Source organism: Hemiscyllium ocellatum, chromosome 32, assembly GCF_020745735.1.
Source record: "Hemiscyllium ocellatum isolate sHemOce1 chromosome 32, sHemOce1.pat.X.cur, whole genome shotgun sequence".
Classification (NCBI taxonomy): domain Eukaryota; kingdom Metazoa; phylum Chordata; class Chondrichthyes; order Orectolobiformes; family Hemiscylliidae; genus Hemiscyllium; species Hemiscyllium ocellatum.
Genome location: NC_083432.1, coordinates 11959624 through 11985730, shown reverse-complemented (window position 1 = coordinate 11985730; position 26107 = coordinate 11959624). Strand labels below are relative to the sequence as shown.

Here is a 26107-nt window from a genome sequence, read left to right as displayed (position 1 = left end):
TTGCTGAGAAATCAGTGAACTGCTTTCATTGGGTATCCGTTCTTTTTGAATATGCTGTATAGGCAATTTTCCTCTGCTCTGCGTAATTCTTCTATGCTGCAGTATGTGGTGGCTCATTGAAATAATGTTCTAACACAGCTTCGTTTGTGGATGTTGGAATGATTGCTTCTATCGTTCAATATTTTGTCCGTACAGTATTTTCCTGTAGATGCTAGTTTGAAGTTCCCCATTGGCTGTTTGCTTTACTGTGACATCTTGGAATGGCAGCTTGCTGTTGTTCTCCTCTTTCGTGAAATTTTTTTTACTAGTAAGGGTATTATTGATGGTCTTGAAGGTTTCCTCTAATTTGTTTAGTGATGACAAAGGTGTCGTTCACTTAGCAGACCCAAAATTTAGGTTGGATTGTTGGCAGAGCTGTTTGTTTGAGTCTCTGCTTTACTGCCTCTGCTAAGAACCATGATAACAGCGATTTATGGGTGTTCCATTGGTTTGTCTGTAGGTTATGTTGGTGAAGGTGAAGTGGGCGGGAAGGCATAGGAGAAAGTGAGGACTGCAGATGCTGGAGATCAGAGCTGAAAATGTGTTGCTGGAAAAGCGCAGCAGGTCAGGCAGTATCCAAGGAGCAGGAGAATCGACATTTCGGGCATGAGCCCTTCTTCAGGAATTCCTGAAGAAGGCCTCATGCCCGAAATGTCGATTCTCCTGCTCCTTGGATGCTGCCTGACCTGCTGCGCTTTTCCAGCAATACATTTTCAGTGGTAAGGCATAGGTCCACTTGACAATACTGCCCTTGCTGATGAAGTTGATGGTGTTTGGCGTATGTCTCTTTGGTATAGTCAGTGTTTCCTTGGCCAGGTTGATGTTGATCAATGTGAACAGGATTGTTACATCAAAGGAGACCATTATTTCATCCTCTTCTATCTTGGTGTCATTGATGGTCTTGGGTGGAGTGGAGTGGTGTGAGTCATCTACTAAGTGTTTTAGTCTTTGGTGCAGCTCCTTGGCTAATCTGTAAGTTGGTGGTCCAGGTAGCGAGACTATTGGTCTGAGAGGGGCTCCTGGTTTGTGAATTTTAGGTAATCCGTAGAAGTGTGTGTGTTGGATTCATCTGGTTTCATTTTTTGGAAGTTAGTCTTGTTTATGTCTCCAGATTTCTGGGGAAACCAATGCCATCCAACAGAGCGCCACCCACAAACTGTACTTCCTGCACGAATGCCTAAGGAAACAACAGTTAAAATCCCCCCCTCAAAACCACCCTGTTAGTCTTATAGATAACTGAAATCTTCTTAGAAATTTGTTTCTCAATTTCCTGCTAACTATTAGGGGGACTATAATACAAGCCCGATAAGGTGATCATCCCTTTCTTATTTCTCAGTTCCACCCAAACAACTTCCCTGGATGTATTTCAGGAATATCCGCCCTCAGTACAGTTGTAATGCTATCCCTTATCAAAATGCCACTCCCCCTCCTCTCTTGTCTCCCTTTCTGTCCTTCCTGAAGCATTTGCATCCTGGAACATTAAGCTGCCAGTCCTGCCCATCCCTGAACCATGTTTCTGTAATTGCTATGATATCCCAGTGCCATGTTCCTAACCGTGCCCTGAGTTCATCTGCCTTTCCTGTTAGGCCTCTTGCATTGAAATAAATGCAGATTAATTTATCAGTCCTATCTTGTTCTCTGCTTTGTCCCTGCCTGCCCTGATTGTTTTATATGCTTCTTTTATCAACTGAACCAGTTTTAGATTGATCTCTTTCCTCACTATCTCCCTGGGTTCCACCCCGCACCTTAATAGTTTAAATCCTCTCGAGCAGCTCTCGCAAATCTCCCTGCCAGTATATTAGACCCCTTCCAATTCAGGTACAATCCGTTCTTCTTGTACAGGTTACTTCTCCCTCAGAAAAGATTCCAATGATCCAAAAATGTGAATCCTTCTCCCATACACCAGCTCCTCAGCCATGCATTCATCTGCTCTATCCTCATCTTTCTACCCTCAATAGCTCACAGCACTGGGTGTAATCCAGATATCACTACTCTCGAGGATATCTCCTTTTTAAATTCCTTCCTAACTCTCAATATCCTCCCTTCAAAATCTCATCCTTTTCCCTTCCCATGTTGTTAGTTCCAATGTGTGCAATGACTTCATGCTGATCCCTCTCCCCCTTGAGAACATTCTGCACCCTCTTGGAGACATCCTTGATTCTGGCACCAGGGAGGCAACACACCGTCCTGATTTTTCGCTACTGGCCACAGATAAATCTGTCTGTTCCTCGGACTAGAGAGTCCTCTAACACAATTGGTCTCTTGGAACCCGATGTACCCTTCATTGTATTAGAGCCAGACTTGATGCCAGAAACTTGACTGTTTGTGCTACATTCCTCTGAGAGTCCATCATCCCCTACATTTTCTAAAACAGCACTCATTTGAAATGGGGATAACTACAGAAGACTCCTGCACTACTTGCCTACCTCTCTTATCTTACCTGGAGTTAACCCATCTATGTGACTGTATCTGCAACTTTTCTCCCTTCCTGTAAGTGCCATCCAACACATCATGTAAGTTGATAAAAGTTTTCATTATCAAGGGACAAACACTTGACAGAAATCTGGATTTTGCATTTTAATCAGCAGCCTATCTCCTAACTGATTAAATGATTCAGTAAGGGCAGTTAGTTTTTAAGTTGTTAACTTTTTGCTTTTAAATATTGCTTCTCATACGTCTCTATAATACATGCCTGTGAGGAAGGAGTGGAGTTCTGAAAGCTTGCATTTTTTTTATAGATATTTTTATTAGAAATTTAACATTTTTGCAAGTTTATAAAAATAAACAAAACTCTCAAATACAAACATTGATGTACAATTAAATCAAATATACAGTAGTCTAAATTTAACAAAGGAAAGAAAAAAAAAACAAAAACCAAAATAAAATAAAAAAAAACAAAACTCAACTTTCTACTAATCTAACCTATAACTAACCAGAGTGTATACTTAAGTCTCTTACATGCTCGGAATGTATTAACATCAAATGTAATAAAACCCATATTCGTGCGGGATTCCTCTCCCAAGGGGCCCCGGAGCAGCCAGGTTTGTAATCTTCACTAAATAAAGGCCCTTGTTAGGATGGCCGAAATATCTGCATTTATGTAATTCAAAAAGGGCTGCCATATTTTATAAAATAATTCAGTCTTTCGGTGCACCATATTTGTAAGGAAGTCATGGGGAATTTATTCCATAATTAATCTGTGCCAATTTGCAAGTCCAGGGGGGCCCTCAGCCACCCAGTTCATCAAAATATTTTTCCTGCACAGAAAGAGAGAATAGAAAATAGTCTCTTCCCGTGCATATCCAGGGAGGGAAAGCTCGAAAAGCCCAAAAGGAGAGATACAGGGTCCACTCTAATTTCCGTTCCTAAAATACTTTAGTCCAATATCTACAGATCTTATGACAAGTCCATAGGCAATGTACCAGAGTGCCCACCTCTATTTTGCATTTGGGACACATTGGAGATTCTCCTGCCTTAAATTTTGCCAATCGAGCCAGTGCTGTATGGGCCCTATGAAGTATCTTCAGCTGGATAGCCTGGGTTCTGTTACAGATAGTAATTCTTCTAGCATTTTCCCAAATATCATTCCACGTTTCTATAGAGATTTCTAGTCCCAAATCCTGATCCCATGTTTTAAGCAGATTGTCCATATCTCCCGACACTTCATCATGTAGTAAATGATAAATAGTACTAACGGAGGATACCCCTACTGGTCGTAGGACATTACATTCTCTATCTGATTTATAAAGACTATCTATTAACGTAGTCTTCTTCTGTATATAATCTCGAATTTGGAAGTATCGAAAGAGGTCTCCATTGGGTAATCCGAATTTCTGACGCAGCTGTTCAAAGGACATCAGGACCCCATCTTTAAATAGGTCCTCTAATGAGATACCCCTGGATGTCCAGAGTTTAAAAGTGGCATCTGTAAACCCCAGTTGGAATCCCCATGCCCCTACTATCGGTGCATGGGGGGATGTTTTATGTAAATTACCCTCATTTTGCTGCATTGTATTCCAGGCCTTAATTGTGTTTAGTATTATGGGGTTTTTACAGTGATCTGTAATGATTTTCCTCTTGTCTGAAAATAAGAGATTAGTAAGTGGGTATTTTACTTGGGAGGCCTCGATGTCCAGCCAGATTGATTGTGGATCAGACAAGACCCAATCAGCTATGTAACTTAATAGAGAACTTAACTGATATTTCCTAAAGTCTGGGAAATCCAGTCCTCCCCTTGCCTGTGGAAGCTGTTGCTTCTTCAGCTTAATAAGGGGCCGTCTATGATTCCAAATAAAGGAACCCAGCCAGCCATATAATTTACGTAGGGCTATCCTTGGCAGCATCACTGGAAGCATTCTCATAGGATATAGGAGACGGGGCAGAACATTCATTTTAATTGGTGCTATTCTACCCAACCAGGAAATTGGAAGGTCTCCCCATCGCTGGAGGTCCTGCCTTATCCTTTCCAGTAATTGCACAAAATTAGCCTTATACAACTGACCAAACACTGGAATAATAAAAATACCTAAATATAAGAAGCCCTCCAGGGACCAACGAAAGGGAAAAAGGGATCCGTCACTAATTGGGGTGTCATAAGGGCGGCACGGTGGCACAGTGGTTAGCACTGCTGCCTCACAGCGCCTGTAGACCCGGGTTCAATTCCCGACTCAGGCGACTGACTGTGTGGAGTTTGCACGTTCTCCCCGTGTCTGCGTGGGTTTCCTCTGGGTGCTCCGGTTTCCTCCCACAGTCACAAAGATGTGCGGGTCAGGTGAATTGGCCAAGCTAAATTGCCCGTAGTGTTAGGTAAGGGGTATGGGTGGGTTGCGCTTTGGCGGGTCGGTGTGGACTTGTTGGGCCGAAGGGCCTGTTTCCACACTGTAAGTCTAATCTAATCTAATCATAACCAGGCCACCCATTGGCATAGCCTCCGATTTTGAAAAATTAATTTTATAGCCTGAGAATGCACTAAATGTATTAATAACTTGGATTAGACGAGGTACGGACATCAGAGGATTACTGAGGAATAAAAGAACATCATCTGCATAAAGGGTAATTTTGTGTTTACCTGTACCAATCCTCGGGGCTGTTATATTAGGATCAGTCCGTATAGCTTCTGCTAGTGGTTCAATTGTTAGCGTAAATAACAATGGCGAGAGAGGACATCCTTGACGGCAGCCCCTACCCACACTGAAGCTATCCGATCTTAATCCATTGGTAATAACAACTGCTTTGGGATCACTATACAATGTTGAGACCCATTTGGTAAACACCTGTCCAACGCCAAACCTTTCCAATGTGTAAAACAAATATGACCATTCAACCCTATCAAATGCCTTTTCCGCGTCTAATGAAATTACTACTCCTGGTATCTTTCCCTGATGACAGGCTTGGATCATATTCAAGACCCTTCTAATATTATTGGCTGATCTACGGCCTTTAATAAATCCCGTCTGATCCTCCTTTATAATATATGGCAGTACCCTTTCTAGTCTCAGTGCTAACATTTTAGAGAGGATTTTAAAATCTACATTTAGCAAGGATATTGATCTATAAGATGTACAGTCTTCTGGATCTTTTCCTTTTTTGAGGATAAGAGAGATATTTGCCTCTATCAGCGAAGGCGGGAGACAGACCTGACTATATGCAAAGTTATACATGTCCATAAGTGGATCAGCCAATATTTCTGTAAATTCTTTATAGAATTCAGCTTGAAAACCATCTGGACCCGGTGCCTTTCCGCTCTGGAGTTTCCTAATTGCATCAAGTATTTCTTGGACTGTTAGAGGAGCATTTAGGGCCGATACCTGTTCCGGAGTCAAGCCCGGAAAGGTCAAATTTTTTAAAAATGACGGCATCCTCCTAGTCCTATCTTCACAATCCTGCGATTTATATAACTCAGAATAAAATTCTCTAAAGATCACATTAATCTTTTTATGATCATGAGTCAAGGTACCTGTACTTTCCTTGATAGTTGTAATAGTCTGAGAGGCCTTCTTTTTCTTTGCAAGAAATGCTGAGTATCTACCCAGTTTGTCGCCATATTCATATAACTTTTGTTTTGCAAATAATATTTCCCTCTTAGCCGTTTGAGTAAGCGTAGTGTTTAGAGCTGTCCTAAGAGCCGTAATCCTTTGCAATTTTATAATAGAAGGTCTATTAGCGTATGCTGTTTCAGCTGCTTTTAAGCGTGCTTCGAGCAGACACTGTTGCTCCCCCTTCAGTTTCTTCTGGGTCACTGAGTAGGAGATGATCAAACCTCATGCATAAGCTTTGATGGTCTCCCACATCATTGATGGGTTGCTAGCCGTACCTGAATTAATTTCTAAAAAAGTTTTAAATTCTTGGGAGAAGTACTTTACAAATTTACTATCTTTTATCAGGAAGGGGTCCATACGCCAATGCCGAGCGGATGTCCCATTGTTCCTTGCCTTAGTTTCCATATATACAGCGGTGTGGTCGGAAATCGCTGTAGTACCTATTTTACAGGATAATATAGAATTTTAAAAAATCGAGGGGGCAAAAAACATATCAATTCTCGTATGACATTTATGTGGATTAGAGTAGAAAGAAAAATCTCTACCCTGTGGATGAAGACATCTCCATACATCTACCAATCCTAATTCTTTATTCAGATCCGCCAATTGTCTAGATCTGGGAGATACTCCGGCAGCACTCTTGGGAATCCTATCTATTTCCGGATCCATAATACAATTAAAGTCTCCCCCTATAATTGTATGACGGGCACCAAAGGCCATCAATTTTGAAAAAGCTTCCGTTCTAAATTTAGAGGGGTGTGCCGGGGGGCAGTACAAATTTAGAATCCCATATTCCTCTCCATTTACGAGGGCTTTAATCAAAATATATCGTCCAGATTCGTCTTTTATCTGATTTAGAATTTTGAAAGGGAAATTCTTCCGAACAAGAATAACAATTCCCCTGCTTTTTGAGCTGAAAGAAGAGAAAAAGGCCTGATCAAATCCGCCCTGCCGTAATTTTAAATGTTCTTTATCCGACAGGTGTGTCTCTTGTAGGAGAGCTATATCAACTCTTTCTTTCTTAAGATTTGATAATATTTTCTTCCTTTTGACTGGCGAATTACTCCCCTTGACATTCCAGGTGCACCACTTAACCGACTGGTCAACCATAATCATCTGGGCAGATCCGAGACCCCTTGGAAGGGGAAACCCTATCTGGAACATCCCGAGCATGGAGCATATAAAATTTACAAAAATAAAGGCTCTCTATTACACTCACAACAATATAATAAAAAACTATTTCTAAATAAAAAAAATACAAAACGTACCTAAATGGAGATTTTCCCCCTTGTTCCCAGGGAGCGTCACTTCCTCTCCAAAAGTCCATCTTATCCTCTCTCAACCAATGCCCCACCCTTGACCCAGGTGCTCCTCAATAAAATGAGGGAATTCAAATATAATACAAAGCTAGAGTTAACAGTGAGCACCCTACCCCCGCCCACACCAACACCTGGATATATTTGGGAATGTTAATACCATATATAAATATATAACTATAAAATTACAATCTCAACAAGTAATAATTAGATATAATAATACAAAATAAAAGGGGAAAAACAACCCTGCTCCTAAAGACATAGGTAAAATAGAATAATGTAACCACCTCCCCCCACCAACATTAACCAATCGCCCCAACATATATATACATACATACATACCCACATATATACATAAAGTAACAAAAGAAAACAAACCAAGCTTGGGGGGGGAGAAAATCAAATCCCTCTCCCCGCCCCCCATGATAATATTAAACAATGAGGTAAAAAAAAGGAGAGAAGAAAAAAAAGGGGGAATATAGACCAAAGTGGGGGGAAAGGCAAACCAACATCCACAATCTCTTACTGTTTATTTAAGAGAGTCCAAGAATTCCTTAGCCTTCTGTGGTGAACCGAAGTTATATATGGATCCTTCGTGGTTAAAGCATAGCGTCGCTGGATAGTGTAAGGAGTACTGAGTATTTAAGTCCCTTAAATGCTTCTTCACCTCATCGAATGCCTTCCTCTTTCGGACCAGAGCTGGGGAAAAATCCTGAAATAGCATGATCTTGGATCCTTTATAGATCATGGCTTGGGGGTCTTTTCCAAGATTTCTTGAGGCTTCTAGGAGCATCTGCCTCTCCCTATAGCTCTGCAGCTGGAACAGGACCGGGTGTGGGCGCTGGTTTGAGCCGGGCCCACGTATTGCGACCCGGTAGGCCCATTCCACCCTTACCTGGCCTGATCCAGCATGCAGATTTAAAAGCTGTGGCAGCCACTGCTCCAGGAATGCTGTAAGCTGGCCTTCCTCTTCCCGTTCAGGAAGGCCCAGCAACCGAATATTTTTTCGACGACCTCGATTATCGAGGTCGTCAATATGGTTTTCTAAGGTCCAGACTCGCTGCTCGAGAGTCCGGACCTGATCCGCGGCTGATTGAGCTGCAGTCTCCGAGGTCGCAGCCTTTAACTCCGCCCCTCCGACTCGGCACTCCAGTTCCTGGATGTCTCGGCCGTGCTTCTGCAGCGCGGCCGAGAGTGATTCCCAGCGATGTCAGGACTCCTCGATGAAGGCATCGATCTTCGCGTCCAACTTGGTGATCATCTCCACAAGGCTTGTTACCGTCGGTAAGTCCCCCGGGGCGGCTGTGGATGTCTCTGCTGCAGCTGAAGAGGGAGAGGGTGGGGGAGGGGGTCCTGCTTGTTGAGGGCTGCGGGCTCCCTTCCCTTTGGTCATTTTTCACTAAATATTAGACTATTTAAGTATAATACTAAGCAACTATTTAAATTTAACAGCTATTATGAATGATTTGGTGAGGGTGGTGGGAGTGGGTGACCCACTTTACCCAAGTCTTGGGAAGAGCACTATAGACTCAGACTTGCTGGGTCGCCGCCATCTTGGATCACCCGAAAGCTTGCATTTTTAATTACACCTGTAGGACTATAACCTGGTGTCATTTGATTTTTGACTTTGTCCACCCCAGTCCAACTCTGGCATTTCCACATAATGTATTTGTAAGTCAACATAACAAGCGACATAGCAGGAAAATTGCAGGTGGTGGAGTTCCCATATATCTGCTGCCCTTGTTCTTTGAGATAGTAGTATTTGTGGGTTTGGAAGGTGCTGTCTAAGGGACCTTGATGAACAGTTGTGGATTTAGTGCCAGTCAAGCTTTGTGCTGGATGATGTCAAGCTTCTTTAATGTTGGAGTGCACTCATCCAGGTAAGGGGGGGGAGGGGGGGGGGGGGTGGGGGGGGCGCATGCCATTAAAATTGTTGATGATGGACAGGCTCTGAAAAGTCATGAGATGAGTTACTCGCTGCAGAATCCCTAGTCTCTGACTTACTGTTGTAGTTATGTATTCACGTAACTAGTTTTACAATGTATGTTCAATAGTAACATAGAACATAGAACATAGAAGGATACAGCGCAGTACAGGCCCTTCGGCCCTCGATGTTGCGCCGACCGAGTCCTACCTAACCTATACTAGCCCAATAACTTCCAAATGCCTATCCAATGCCCGCTTAAATGAACATAAAGAAGGAGAGTTCACCACTGATACGGGCAGGGCATTCCATGAACTCACAACCCGCTGTGTGAAGAATCTACCCCTAACATCTGTCCTATACCTACCACCCCTTAATTTAAAGCTATGTCCCCAGCTAACCTCCAGCTATTGAGTATCAAGAGGCAATGGTTAAATATATTCCTGTTAGAAATTGAAATTACTTATCATTTCTGTGGTGTGAATGTTACTTGCCACTTGTCAACTGAAACTTGGATATTGTCCAGGTCTTACTGCACTTGAACATGCACTGCTTAAGTATCTGAAGACAGCAAATAGTGCTGAACATTATGTAATTATCAGCGAACATCCCTACCTCTGACTGTAATTTGGAAGGAAGATATCGAAGGAGCAGCTGAAGTTGGTTGGACATAGAAGACTACCCGGAGGAACCCCTGCAGAGCTAAGATAACTAATCTCCAACAAACATGATCACCGTCCTATCTGCCAGGTATGACTCCAACCAGCAGAGAGTTTGTACCCTGATGCCCATTGATTCCAGTTTTGCTAGCACTCTTTGATGTCACCCCTGGTCAAATGCAGCCTTGCAATAAAGGGTCATCACTCTCCCCTCGTCTCTGGAATTCAGCTCTTTTGTCCATGTTTGAATTAAGAGCTGAGGAACTGACTGGTTGTGGTTGCATCCAAACTGTGCATCACTGAGCGGGTACTACTTGATAGCACTGTTGATGACACCTTCCATCACTTTGCTGATGATCAAGTATAGACTGATGGGGCAATAATTGACTGGGTTGGATTTGTGCTGCTTTTTTATGTACAGGACATACCTGGGCTATTTTCCACATTGTCGGGTAGATGCCAATGTTGTAACTGTACTGGAAGAGCTTGGCTAATGGGGGCAGCAAGTTCTGGAGCATGAGTCTCAGTATTATTGCCAGAATGTTATCAGGGCCCATAGCAAACGCAGTGTCCAGTGCCTCCAACTGCTGGGCATTTAGGGATGAGTAATAAATGCTGGCCTTGGCCATGATCATCACGTCCCGTAAAAATATTGGCCTCTCTGGATTAGATTTCCAAAAGACTTTTGATAAATTGTCACATAATGGTTTAATACATGAGATAAGATCTCATGGTGTTAGGAAAAATGTATTAGATTGTGTAGAAGCCTGGCTAACAAAGAGGAAACAGAGTCAGAATAAATAGATCATTTTCAAGTTGACAAACTCTAACCACACTGACATTTCTTCAGGATCGGACTTCAACTATTTACAATTTATGTTCATAATTTGGATGAAGGGATTAATTAATTATATTGTCAAATTTGCTGATCTTACAAAGATTGTTGAGAAAGCAAACTGTAAGGACAACACAAAGTCATCAAAGTGGATATAGATATGTTAAATGAGTGAGAAAAATGGCAGATGAGTAGAATATTACCTAAATGAAGAGAAACTGAAGATGCTACAGCAGAGAGCAAAGGTCAAAATATATGGTTTTCTCAGGGATTCTTTTGATATTTTCTTGAGAGTAACTTTTCATTTTCATTTGCTATAATTCTGCAAGAATTAGTGGGCGGCACGGTGGCACAGTGGTTAGCACTGCTGCCTCACAGCACCTGAGACCCGGGTTCAATTCCCGACTCAGGTGACAGACTGTGTGGAGTTTGCACGTTCTCCCTGTGTCTGCGTGGGTTTCCTCCGGGTGCTCCGGTTTCCTCCCACAGTCACAAAGATGTGCAGGTCAGGTGAATTGGCCATGCTAAATTGCCCATAGTGTTAGGTAAGGGGTAAATGTAGGGGTATGGGTGGGTTGCGCTTCGGCTGGTCGGTGTGGACTTATTGGGCCGAAGGGCCTGTTTCCACACTGTAAATAATCTAATCTAAAACAAAAGATGCAGAAGCAGAAGGAGGCCACTCAGCCTTTTCAGTCTGCTCATTATTCATTCTCACTAGTAATACAGGGTAGTAGTAATTTTTTTTGTTCTGGTTTATATCAAGGTAGAGTCATTGATTTGTACATCCTTTGATCCAACTCGTCCAAGCTGACCAGATATCCTAAATTAATCTAAACCCATTTTCCAGCATTTAGTCCATATCCCTTTAAACCCTTCCTATTCATATACCCATGCAGATGCCTTTTAAATGTTATAATTGTATCAACCTCCACCACTTCCTCTGGCAGCTCATTCCATACACGCACCATTCACTGTGTGAAAAGTTACTCCCCAGGTCCCTTTCAAGCCTTAAACCTATGCCCCCTAGTTTTGGATTTTCCCACCTCTGGGGAAAATACTTTGTCTGTTTACCCTACCCATGCCCCTCTATAAGGTCATCTCTCAGCCTTTGATGCTCCAGCGAAAGCAGTCCCCTGTTCAGCCTCTCTCTTTTGCTCAAATCCTCCGACACTGGCAACATCCTTGCACATCTTTTCTGAACCCTTTCAAGTTTCACAACATGCTTCTTATAGCAGGGAGACCAGAATTGCAGACAGTACTCCAAAAGTGGCCTAAACAATGTTCTGTACAGCCACAACATGACATCCCAACTCTTATACTCATTGCACTGACCAGTGAAGGCAAGCATAACAAATGCCGCCTTCACTATCCTGTCTACCTGGGACTCCACTTTCAAGGAACTATGAACCTGCACTACGAGGTCTCTTTGTTCACCAAACACCCACAGCTCTTACCAATAAACACCTTACCATTAATCCACAGATGTGCAGATTAGGTGAATTGGCCTTGCTAAACTGACCATAGTGTTCAGGGATGTGTAGATGCATTAGCCAGGGGTGAATACAGGATAATAGGGTAGGGGAATGGGTCTGGGTGGGTTACTCTTCAGAGGGTCAGTGTGGGCTTGTTGGGCCAAAGGGCCTGTTTCCACACTGTAGGGATTCTATGATTTGCCTTTCCAAAATGCATCAAAAGTTAGTTTATTGAACAACACTTGCTGAACGTATGAAAATATGATAGTTAATAGATAAAATACAAATTCAAAGATTAAAAGTAGATCTAGATAATAAAACACTTAGAGATCAAAGGTTTCAGAAAAGATTTACAAGAATATTGCAAGGATTGGAGGGTTTGAGCTATAGGGAGAGGCTGAATAGGCTGGGTTTATTTTCCCCTGGAGAGTTGGAGGCTGAGGGGTGACCTTATAAAGGTTTATAAAATCATGAGGGGCATGGATAGGATGAATAGCTAAGGTTTTTTTCCTAGGGTATCGGAGTCCAAAACTAGAAGGCATAGGCGAGAGGCAAAAGTTTCCGTGACTCTATGAAGATCCATCCATTATCATTGTAGGCTTGGCTTGTTTGAAAATACCTTTTTTTGAAGTAAAGAGGTTGTAAACCTGAAGTGATGGCTTCTGCTATTGAACATTTGGACATTTCTTACACAGGTGGATTTAGCAGACAAACATATTATTTCTGGCTTTTAACTGCCCAAATACTTTGTAGCAAACCACTAGCTATTTCAAGCTATTAGGTTATTTTATTTTACATTAGAATTAATCCTCGGCCCAACAGGGCTGTTCTGTGCTGTACTTTTCTATGTTCTATATTCTATCTCTCTCTGTCCTTGACTAGATTAGGTTAGATTACTTACAGTGTGGAAACAGGCCCTTCGGCCCAACAAGTCCACACCGACCCGCCGAAGCACAACCCACCCATACCCCTACATTTACCCCTTACCTAACACTATGGGCAATTTAGCATGGCCAATTCACCTGACCTGCACATCTTTGGATTGTGGGAGGAAACCGGAGCACCCGGAGGAAACCCACACAGACATGGGGAGAACGTGCAAACTCCACACAGTCAGTCGCCTGAGACGGGAATTGAACCCGGGTCTCTGGCGCTGTGAGGCCGCATTACTAACCACTGTGCCACTGTGCTGCCCCTGGTTTCTCTCTCCCTCCTTACTTAAATACTGATGTTACATTTGTCATCTTCCAATCTGCAGGAGACACTCAAGGATCTATAAAATTTTGTTGAAAAACAATATATTTTCTATCTCTAGATAGCCGCCCCTTTCAATACTTTAGGGTGTAGATAATTAGGTCCAAAGAATTTATCTCTACTTTAACCCCCATTAATTTCATCAGTACTTTTCTTTAAATTAATATTGATATCTTCAGGTTGTAAGTTTGCTCGGTGAGCTGGCAGGTTTGTTTCAGATGTTTTGTCACCATGCTAGGTAACATAGTCAGTCAGCCTCGGTGAAGTGCTGGTTCTGTCCCGCCTTCTGTTTGTGTCTTGGTTTCTCAAGGTGGGTGATATCATTTCTGGTGTTTTTCTCAGATGTTGGTAAATGGGGTCCAAGTCGATGTGTTTATTGATGGAGTTCCAATTTGAATGCCAGGCCTCACGGAATTCCCATTTATGTCTCTGTTTAGCCTGTCCTTGGATGGATGCATTGTCCCAATTGAAGTGGTGTCCTTCTTCGTCTGTGTGTAAGGATAGTTGGTCATGTCTTTTGGTGGCTAGTTGGTGTCCGTGTATCCTAGTGGCTAGTTTTTTGCCTGTCAGTCCGATGTAGTGTTTGTTACAGTCCATGCATGGTAATTTGTAAATGACATTCATTTTACTGGTTTTGTGTTACGAAGTTGTAGAGGTACTGTACCTTTAAAAGAGTTGAAAAGCTAGCAAGGACAAATCACGGAGAATCTGGAACAAGGTAAACAATGTGACACTTGGTTGAAACAGCTAGCAGCAGTTGTGTTGCTATGGAACAAAAACAAATTCAAATTCGGCCAATTGGGTTTAAATTATACCCCAAGATACCAGAATCCAAATCAAATTTGAATTTAGTATTTTGATAATATTAAAACCAATGAAACAACCTGATGTTTTGGGGATAAACCCAGACATTTTGAACAGTTAGGGGGAGAACTGCCAAAGACCAACAAATGTAAGCTGCTAGCTGAGGAGCTCTCAGAGAGGTACCTGTCTGTGGAAGGAGTTTGCACAGCAGAACATCGAAACCAACCTGGAGAGAATCTACAGAGGAAAATCTACAAAGAGACTTGACAAAGCTGAGTAGTTTTGAAATTTTTTTTTGTAAATCTTAATCGGGATTTTTTTATCAGACTAGTATTGTAGAGTGGGAGGTTAAAGATAAATTTAAGAGAAAAGAGTTATAAATAGTTATTGGTATTAATACTCTCTGTTGGATTTAAAGAAAAAGTTGTTAATTTTTACTTTAAATAGTGACCACTGGGATAATTCTTCACCTCTCAAATTTTAACAGATTACAGGATGTGTTGCTGGTTTAAGTTAGCAGAGGGGATTACCCTGTGTCCTAACATTTGGTATAGTGTCCTTTAGTCTCATCAGTAATTGTTTCAGTGTGTTGGTTGATTTGTGGACTACCATGATGCCAAGGGGTTGGAGTAGTCTGGTAGTCATCTCTGAGATGTCTTTGATGTATGGTAATGTGGCTAGAGTTTCTGGGGGTGTTGTATCTACTTGCTTTGGTTTCTTTATTAATAATCGGCAGATGGTGTTTATCAGGTATTCATCTTGTTGAATGCGATGTATATGTATTTTTCTGCTGCTGCTTGTAGTTCCTGCAGTGTGTTGTGGCCCGTTTACATAATGTCCTGATGAAGCTCCATTTGTGGGTGTTGGGATGATTGCTTCTGTAAGTTAAGTATCTGGTATGTGTGTGTTGATTTCCTGTGGGCACTGGTCTGCAGTTCTCCATTAACTGTTTGTTCCACTGTGATATCTAGGAAGGGGAGTCTGTTGTTATTCTCCTCCTCCTTTGTGACATTTATGCCAATAAGGATGTTTTTGATGATGTAAGTTTCTTCTAACGTGTTCCGTTTCGTGATGTCAAATGTGCTGTCCATGTGGCGGACCCAAAGTTTGGGTTAGATCGTGGGCAGGGATGTTTGTTTGAGTCTCTGTATTACTGCTTCTGCTAAGAACCCTGATATTGGTGATCCAATGGGTGTTCTGTTGATTTGTTTGTAGGTCTTGTCATTGAAGTTAAAGTGAGTCGTGAGGCATAGGTCTACTAGCTTGAAGATGTTGTCCTTGCTGAGGAAGTTGGTGCCTCAATAAAGCTTGAATAGAGAAATCAGTTAGGCTTGCCGCTGCAGCACCGAGTGAGTGCCACACTCCCACAGGAGCTGACTTGCAGGTGAAACATTAAACCGAGGGTTCATCTGCCTGCCCAGTGATTGTTAAGAATAATGATATCATTCCAAGTCAGGATGTGGAAGAGCCTTTGAGGGGAACTTGCAAGTCGTGTCCCTTATGTATTGATGTTCTCTGGCCAGCATTGCAAGAGCCTATTAAGATTGCTTTTCACAGTTAAAGATGTCTCCTTTGGGTTTCCATATCAGTACTACAGTGGAAATGTAGGGCTCAGTGGTTAGTACTACTGCCTCCAAGTACCAGGGACCTCGGTTTGATTCTACTCTCGGGCAATTGTTTGTGTGGAGTTTGCATATTGTTACCGTGTCTACGTGGGTTTCCTCTGGGTGTTCCAGTTTGCTCTCACAGTCCAAAGAGTTTCACATTAGGTGGATGGGCCATGCTAAATTGCCCATAGTGTCCAGGGATGTGCATGCTACGTAGATTAGCCACGGGAAATGCAGAGTAGCGGTGTGGGTTTGGGTGGATGCTCTTCGGAGGGATGATGTGGACTCGATTGGCTGAATGGCCTGTTTCCACAATGTAGGGATTCTGTGAAATGGTTGAATATTCTAGAGTTTGTTTTTGAATATCTTGATGATCAGAGAATATTCAGTACAGAGGAAAGGATGAAGCCATTTAGCTGTTGAGTCAGCTTCACCATTCAATTACCTTATGGCTGGTTATCCCCTTCAGTACCACTTTTCCAGATCATCTCCATATCTTTTCGATGTCATTAGCCTCCAGAAATTATTTGAACAGTATTGACTGTTGGTATATTAAATGTGAAATAGGGAAGATAATGGAGCACATTAAGCAGCAAGAAACATGCTGAAAGTGTTGGATCTGGCAGTACTTGGGGAGGGTGGCTTCTAAAGGAAATTTAGAAAATTAGGTTTCAACCTTCTTTTCATTTCCTTTTTCTGGTTAAATTTGCTGTTGTGCAGTTCCAGGCTGTCTGTGCAGTGGTCTGTGAATCTCCGGTTTGTGGTTGCTATCGGAAGGAGCTCTCTGATGAGTTTGTGGTCTCTACTGTTGCTGGTTACCTAAGTTGGGTCATGCCCTCTGGGTCCTATGCATCATGTGAAGATGGCTGCTTGGACAAGATAAAGTTAAAAAATCACACAATATCAGGTTATAGTCCAACAAATTTATTTGGAAACACTAGCTTTTGGAGTGCTGCTCCTTCATCAGGTGGTTGTGGAGAATAAGATTGTAAGACACAGAATTTATAGCAAAAGTTTACAGTGTGATGGAACTGAAATTATATATTGAGAAAGACCTGGATTGTTTGTTAAGTCTCTCATCTTTTAGAATGACTATGATGTGGTCAGTTTTTTCGTATGTAAATCGCAAAACTTTTTTAAAAAGTTATATTCTAAGTGAACTCTAACAATTGGTGACACGTCGGCCCAGCTAATGTATTGAAGGTGTTAGCTAAGAGAGATACAAGCATCCCAATGTACTCTGGCAACTGGCAATCTGTTCAGCTATGGAAGAGGGAAATAGAATGTATTATGCAAGGCCTCGTCAAAAGTGGAGAGCAGTCTCTTGTGGCATAAGATTAAAGAGAGGTTTCTTATGCAGTCCTTGACAACAGTAATCCTGAACATTAATAACTTGCTTTAGCATCGAGAGAGAGCCAACCTAGTAATAGTATCTGCTATGGCTCCATCTTTAGTACAACATTATGGGTTCAAGGCTCACTCTAAAGACTTGAGCACAAAGTGTAAGGTGCCATGTAAAGTGCAGTACTGAAGGAGTAATGCATTCTTTAGAGGCACCATCTTTCAGATAAGGTTTGAAATTATCTTTCCTTTCAATGGTATAGAGGAATCCTTGGTACCAGACGAAGAAAAACAGCAGTATTGTCCACTGTTTCTCCATCAATATTTCTCTCTCAATCAACATTGCTAAAATGTCAGTCAGCTCACTGCTGTTCCATGTGCAATTTTTTTTTTAACAGCATTCTAACAGGAACTACACTTCCAAAAGCACTTTGGTGGCATTAAGCCTCCAGACTATCTTGAGCTGATGAGAGGCATCAAAAGAATGCAAAGTAAACAGAAATTGCCTGAGGAACTTAGTTCTGAAGAAGGGTCACTGGACTCATAACATTAATTCTATTTCTTTCTCCACAGATGCTGCCTGACCTGACACATTTCTCGAGCAACTTACATTTTTGGTTCAGATTTTCAGCGTCGCAGTTCTTTGTTTTATTTTAAATAAATGCAAAATTTGCAAAGTTTTTAATTTCACATTGAATGAATGATTTCTTGATTTGATTTGATTTATTATTGTCACTTGTACCGAGATATAGTGAAAAGTACTGTTTTGTGGGCTATCCAGACAAATCATACCTTACATCAGAGTGATAGAACAGAATGCAGAATATAGTGTTACAACTGCAGAGAAAGTGCAGAGCAAGATCAGTTCTAATATGAGAGGTCTGTGATATCATTTTGCGTAACAAGTGTGCTTAATGTTCCAGAGTTCAAATGCAGGAGATATTTTGGTTGAGGGATAATCATTTCTTGCTTCCTTGTTAGACATCTGGATCAACCGGAAGACTAAGTGTGATGCAGGCTGGCTGCCATTTCAGTGCAACTGCTACTGGCTGAACACTGAGAGGAGAAACTGGCAGGAAGCACAGAAAAGCTGTGTGAGGTCAGAGGGAAACCTGATCAGCATCCACCACCTGGCAGAGCTGGAATTTGTCCTGACCCAAGTCAAACAGGGTAAGGCTGCACAACTAAGTGTTGTCAGTGACACTGGGAGCAATGGGAACAGACTGTGACACTTCTTTCTCTAGTTCAAAATAATTTCACAAAGGAATTCAGGTGAAACTGTTTACCTAAGGTTACTGCAAGAGGTAATTGGTGTGAATGACTTTGAGGAGAAGCCAGATAAGTGCATGAGAAAAGCATAAAATGATATAAAGCACCCCCACTATTCCTGTGACTGTCAACGAGTAGTCACACACCCTCTAAGAGCATGCAGCAGTATACATGAATCATCAGAAATCAGGGGAACAAGAACTAAATAAAAAACATTTTTAAAAAACTTCAACACCACCCCCCATATTCAAATTCAGAAGAACGCTGGAGCATTCAATCTGTCAATCTCGGAATCCATCAGCCCTCAAAAATTTGCAGATTTTACTTGTGCATGTGAATCATGAAAGAGAGGTTACCAATGGACAGCCTACGAATCAGAAACCAGCTCGGGCAGACTTTGGAGAGTGGCCTCACTGCTCACTTTCTGGACAGTGGTCAGTTTCTGAATGCAGCATCAAGGGGAGATCTGTCAGTGGCTCTGCTGCTGAGCTCCTCTGCTGCTGAGTTGCAGTACAGCACTTTGGTCACGCGTGGGTGGACTCCTATGTAGAGTTTGTCATGCTTTGTTAATTAGTGAGCTGGCTGACCTTCATCCCTAACCACATTTTGGGTCATTGCATTCTTTGAATGAGTCTAACGGAACCATTCATGGTAGTTGACATCAATCCAACCAAGTGCTACTGTGCAGTGTACTGTAATTACTGTTCTGGTGTCCAGATATAGCTGATGCACAAAGCTGTCCTGACCTGCTCTGCTGGGCAGGAGGAACTAGTGTCCTCACTTCATTCCCCATCCCAAACCCATCTCTCCCAACAATGACACTGTGACATAAAGTTACATACTCACAGTGCCAAAAGATCAATCAGAGAGCGCCCCAACAAATAGCTGTCACAATGACGTTTGCAGTTGAATTGGTCTATTAATGATTGAGGATGCTTCAGTAAATGGGAAGATAAGGTACACGGAAGGAAAGATTTAAATTGGGAATAACTACATAATTGGCCTCTCCCGCTTCATGAGTATTAGTTCATGGTCGGTTTAATGGCTGTGATATTAACGTATTTATCTTATTCATGACCTCATGTCACAATCCTTTAATTGCATTTGAGATCTACGCATGTAAGTTAGCTCGCTGAGCTGGAAAATTTATTTCCAGGCGTTTTGTCACCATCGAGGTAACATCATCCTCGGTAACATACTAGGTTCGCCCATCTATTAAATCACCTCCCTCACCCAACATGTATCAACATATTTCCCAGCTTTATTGATTCCCATCTCCTTGTACAAGATACTGGAACAGGATGAGCCCATTCAATCTATCAAACTTATTCCTCCATTCAATTAGATTACGGCTGATCCACTTTTAGTCTGCATGGATCCACTCATGTTCTGTAATCTCTAATACCTTTGTCCCACAAAATCAGTCTATCTTAATTTCAAAATTTTCAATTGACTTCCACGCTCAACAGCTTTCTGGGGGGCGGTGGGGAGAGCATTCCAGATTTTCAATTCATTTTATGTGAAGAAATATTTCCTGGTACCAGCCCTAAGCAACCTGGCATGAATTTGAAGCTTGAACCCTCTTTAATGGACTCTTTCTTAATATGTTCAAAGGATGTGGGTGTCACTGATTAGATCAGCATTCAACACCCAGCCTTAATTGACCTGAAGACAGTCATGGTGAGCCACAATCTTAAACCACTGCAGTCCTTGAGCACCCAGGGTGCTTTTAGGGAGGGAGTTCCAAGATATTGACAGTGAAGGAGCAGCAATTTAAGGAAGGTGTTGGTATAGTGATGATGCCACTGGACCTCGGGCTAATATTCTTGGTACATGAGCTTGAATCCTTCTGTGACAGATGGTGGAATACAAATTCAGTCAAATGTCTGGAATTAATAACTGGCAATCATTTCACCACTGTCAATTGTTATGAAAACCCATCTGATTCACGAATGTCTGTTGGGAAAAGAAACTGCCACCCTTACTGCGTCTGGCCTACATGTGACTCCAGAGCCACGACAACTCTTAACTGCCCTCTGAAGTGGCCTTCAGTGGCCAAGCTGCTCAGTTATATTTATCAAAACTTCAATTCCCAAACACCACCTCCTCATCACCATCATCTCTTGCTGGTTGGGCTTTCTCCTCAGTGTTAATGTATTTCTCCTCTGCAACTGAAACAGGACCCGGTCTTTGCTCCCTTTGAATCAGGCAGCACCTGTGAGTCTGCACCATTTTATTTTCTATACTTAACATCTACATCCAGTGGGCGTCACTCTGAATTGGCTCCTCTTATCTCAAAAACAGACTGGTATCAGACATTTCAACTGCCTTTCATGAAAGAATTACTCATTCAAGCATTTAGCATCTTAAATAAACTGCACTCCATGTGTGCTGGATCTTGTCTCAGTGAATCCCTGTTGTTATTTGGTACTGTGTCTTGGCATAAAAGTTTAATCTTGCCTCTCAGTTGTTAACATCTCATCTCTGAGTGAAAAGTTATTTGTTCAAGTCCAATGTGCTGATTTATGCCTGAAGCTATTTGACCTCCTTTCCCAAACCCTCTGGACTGCTTCTCGTTGATCCCCTCTCTGATTCCTGTTAATAGTGAACAGGTCTTTATCCAAGTGCTCCTTGATTTTCCCAGACCTCTTCAGACCTTGTTTCTGCACTCTGTTTTCAGTCTGGTGTTCAATCTATCCTGTCATATCTGTTTATATGCTCCCTACAACACAAGCTAACCTTCTGAAGGATCATTTGTCAGAAATCTATTGGGGATCAACTTGCCCACCTTGATCAGATCCAATGCTTTCTGATTCAGAAGTTAGATCTCCTGTATTGTCAATTGTTGTGGACCAGACCAAACCTTCTGAAAACCTTATTATAAAGGTAAGTTTAAGGTGTTGTATTCCAATTGCAATTCAGTTGGTCAAACTACTTGAAATTAAGCAAAACACACTTTTATTTTTACACTACAGTTAAAACACAGACAAAATATAAAAGAAAAGAATTGGTTTAACTGCAAATCTATCGAAATGCCTGACAAAATAGTAGATATATTACCTACTACTAATTAACTATTCCAATATAGTAACAGCCCATAAACACACCCTAGACAAAGGCAAGTTCAGTAAAATAGATTGTTTCACAGGCAATTCTCAAGTCCAGGGGGAAAAAGGAAACTATGTGTGTCTGTGTGTGTCTGTGTGTGTGTGAGATACAGTGGCAGGAGAGATATACTGCAGCTTCCAAATCCAGCTTCGAGATCCCAGCAACAACTACTACTGAAAAACTAAAACTGAAAATCCTGGATCTGGGGGAGTCTGACCCCACTAATCCAAAGTGTTTCTATTGTTCCAGCTTTAAGAATAAACCAAGGCCTCACAAGCAATCAAATAGACAGCTTATTACCTCTGTCATTTAAAAATAAACAGGACAAAGTACACCTCAAAGCCACAGTACCATCACACTATCCATTCACATTTAGCACGTTTTATCTTAATATCTCTGTACTCACTAGAGCATGGTAAAGGGAGTAGTCCAAATAAGTCCAACGAGGTCTTGCTTTTCAATTTCATCCCAAGCTCTTGAAAATCAGATGAAAGGATTTCAATCATTTATTCCAGTAATGTTGTTTCCCACATGGATCATGATTTCAGGCTGTTTCCTTTCCCTTTCATTTGTTTTGCAGCTTCTTGGTGGTGACAGGTGACAGGCACCAGGTTCATAGTCATTTGGTAGAGCTGCTGACAAAAGACATTTTGGTGAATTTTTTTTGGTTACGGTTTAGACTCTTCTGCTTGAACATGTGGAGGCAGCGTATTCAATTGCGGCTTTCAGAAGAGAAATGGATAATATCCAAAGAGAGAGAAAATTGCAAGCTTTCTGAGAAATCCATCTACATTACTCTGGCAAATTTGGCAAGGGTTTGATAGGCTGAATGACCTCTTTCTGTGCTGTGGCCATTTTATGGTTCTGTGAAAATCAGTTTGGGAATGCCACTCTCCTAGAGGATTCCAGTGCTGACACTGTCTCCACACCCTGCTGGATGACCAGCTGCTGAGTATTTATCTTCCTATACTTTCTATAAGTGTTGAGTGATCATCTCTGCAACATTCACTACAGGAAATTCTCAACCTCCCATAAGAAACTATAAGAGATAGGAGCAGATTTAGGTGATTTGGCCTAATGAGTCTGCTGTGCCATTCAATCATGTTTGATGTTGCTAATCAAGAATCCATCTATCTCTGTCTTAAATATACTTAATGACTTTGCCACCACAGCCCTCTGCAGCAACGAGTTCCACAGATTGACCACTCACTGAAGAAACTCCTTCTCATCTCAAAGGATGATCACTTCACTTTGAGGCTGTGCCCTCTCCTACTAAGGGAAACATCTTCTCACATTCACTCTATTCAGGCCTCTCAGCATTCTATAAGTTTCAATCAGATTCCTCTCATCTTTCTAAATTCCATAGAGTACAGACCCAGAGTCCTCAACCGCTCCTCATATGACAAGTACTTTATCCTCAAGATCATTCTTGTAAACCTCCTCTGAACTCACTCCACAACCAGCATATCCTTCAGTCGATATGGGGCCCAAAACTTCTCACAATATTTCAAATGTAGTCTGACCAAAGCCTTATACAGCATCAGCAGTACATCCCTGCTTTTGTATTCTAGTCCTCTTGAAATTAATGCTAACATTGTATTTGCCTTCCTAACTGTCAACTGAGCCTGCATGTTAACATTTCAAGAATCCTGAACTATGATTCCCAAGTCCTTTTGTGCTTCAGGATTTCAAAGCCCTTCCCTATTTAGAAAGTACTCTGAGCCTCTATTCTTCCTACCAAAGTGCAGTGCCTCACACTTGCACACATTGTATTCTATCTGCCACTTCTTTGCCCATTCTCATAACCTGTCTAAGTCCTACTACAGCCTCCTGCTTCTTCAACACTACCTGTCCCTCTATCTATCTTTGTGTCATCTGCAAATGTAGCAACAATGCTCTCAGTTCTTTCATCCAGTTGGTTAATGTATAATGTGAATAGTTGTGGTCTCAACATTACCCTTGTGGAACTCCACTAGTCACCGGCTGCCATCCTAAAAAAGTCCCCTTCGTGTCTCCTCTCAGCCTTCTGCTAGTCAGCCAATTCTCCATGTACTGCAGTGTCTCAACCACTAAACCATGAACTCAAACTGAGTGAAAAATATGTTCATCATAAACTTGGATAGTTTTCAAGGGAATGGAAAGGATACTTGTTAATGATCTAGATAGGAAAAATGTGTTGCTGGATAAAACAAAAAAAGCGCTTTTCCAGTAACACATTTTTCAGCTCTGATCTCCAGCATCTGTAGTCCTCACTTTCTCCCAAATGATCTAGATAGGAGCCATTTTTCCTTGACTGTCTCAGCAAATTGTGGCCATGACTCTGCCTGTGAAAAGCGGCACCTGGACTCATTAGAACCTGCTCTGGGATTCCCAGTTGGGCCTTTAAATGGTGCAGGATTTTTTTAAAACCAGTTGCCTCCTCCCTACTGCAACTAGAGCTTCAACATCCACAGGGCATGTAATAGAAGGTACTGCTGACATTGCAGAGCAACAGAATGATTAAGTATCAAGGAGAAATCACTTGCTTGCTTTTGTACAAGTTTGTGCAAAGGTGTCTGATGTTGGTCGGTGGGGATTGTGCTTAGATGGGAGAGCTTGAGGATCTGTATATTTATGTTTCTAACTGAGTGTATATGTGTCTGGGGACTGTGTATCTGAGGCTGTATATTTGGGTGTCTTTGTTTCAGTGGCACAGGGTTTTGTCTGGATGGTACATGTCTCTCACAGGCTGTGTAGCGGAGCTTCTGTTTGTGGGATGTGCGTCTCTGTGTGTCTACAACAGTTGTGCCACTGAACCTCTGTACCTGGGTCATGTGTAGGGGAGCTTGTACATCAGGGTAAGGATGAGGGTCTGTATCTGGGGGATGTGTCTGGGTGGGTGTATATCTCTGAATGGGGTTGTGTGACTGAGAGTCTATATGGGCTCTGTGTGGGCTCTGTGTCTGGTGAATACTGCAAGACAGTGGTGCTCACTCTATTTGTCTCTTTCCTTCCATTGCAGATGTGGAGGAATTATGGATTGGTCTCAATGACATCAAGCGCCAAATGAACTTTGAATGGTCAGATGGAACTCCAGTTCGCTTCACTTACTGGCATCCCTTTGAACCTAACAACTTTGCAAGTGATCAAGAGGACTGTGTCACACTCTGGGGCTCGGTGAGAGATATATTCACCTTTCAAGAAGTTGTTAGGGTTGGAGTAGAATATAAATTTAATTTAATCCACTTGCATGTTGAATGTCCATTTTTATGCTCAATAACATGTCCCTCTTTCTCAAGTGATCTAGAATTTAGTCCACTTTCTGTGGCCTTGAGGCATGTTGCTCATCCATGCTTTGCACTAAATTCAGTCATAGAGTCCTACAGCACAGAAACAGGCCCTCTGGCACAAACTAATCCATGCTGACCAAAATGTCCATCAACGCTAACCCCATTTCCCTGCCCATATCCTCCTAATACTTTCCTATCTATGCATTCATCCAAATGTCTTTTAAATGTTAATGTATCTGCCTCAACCACTTCTGCTGACAGCTTATTCCATATGTGTATCACCCTCTGTGTAAACAAGTTGTCCCTCAGGTTCGCTTTTATTCTTTCCCCTCTAATCTTAAACTGATACCTTCCAGTCCTCGATTCCCTGACCCTGGGACAAAGATTGAGTGCATTCACCCTATCCATGCCTCTCATAATCTTATATACCTCTACGAGGTCTTCCCTCAGTCTCCTACGCTTGAACAAACAACATCCTAGCTTGTCCAACTTCTCACTTTCACTAGACCATTGAGTCCAGGCAACATCCTTGTAAATTACTTCTGCACTCTTTCCAGTTCAATGACATCCTTCCTATAACAAAGTGACCAAAACTGAACACAATACTCCATGTGTGGCCTCACCAACGTCCTATACAACTGCAACTTAAACTCCCAACTTCTATACTCAGTACCCTGACTGATGAAGGCCAATGTGCCAAAAGTCGTCTTCACTGCCCTGTCTACATGTGACTCCACTTTCAGAGGACTGTATACCTGAACTCCAAGATCCCTCTGCTTTTTAAGGCCCTACTGTTCACCATGAAATTGCAACCTTGATTTGATTTTTCAAAATGAAAGACCTTACATTTATCTATATTAAACTCCATTTGCCATTTCTTGACCCACTTCCCCAGCTGATCCAGGTCCTGCTGCAATTTCTGATAACCTTCCTCATTGTCCACGATACCGCCTGTTTTAGGGTCATCAGCAAACTTACTAATCATGCCTTGTATATTCTCATCCAAATCATTGATACAGATAACAAACAGCAATGGATCCAGCACTGACCCCTGATGCACTTTACAAGTCACAGGCCTTCAGTCCGACAAGTCCTTCCGCTATTACCGTCTGCTTCCTACCATCAGCCAATTTTGTATCCAACTTGCCAACTCCACCTGGTTACCATGCAAT

The 26107-nt window shown here is 42.0% G+C and overlaps 1 protein-coding gene across 1 annotated transcript in view; it reads left to right on the top strand.

Annotated features, from left to right (window-relative positions):
* mrc2 (mannose receptor, C type 2) overlaps positions 1-26107 on the top strand; it is a 278995-nt gene that overhangs the window by 129248 nt on the left and 123640 nt on the right. Inside the window, exons 7-8 of the mRNA XM_060848970.1 lie at positions 18271-18459; positions 24668-24822. Coding sequence (XP_060704953.1) covers positions 18271-18459; positions 24668-24822 — 344 coding nt within the window. The remainder of the gene's footprint in view (positions 1-18270; positions 18460-24667; positions 24823-26107) is intronic.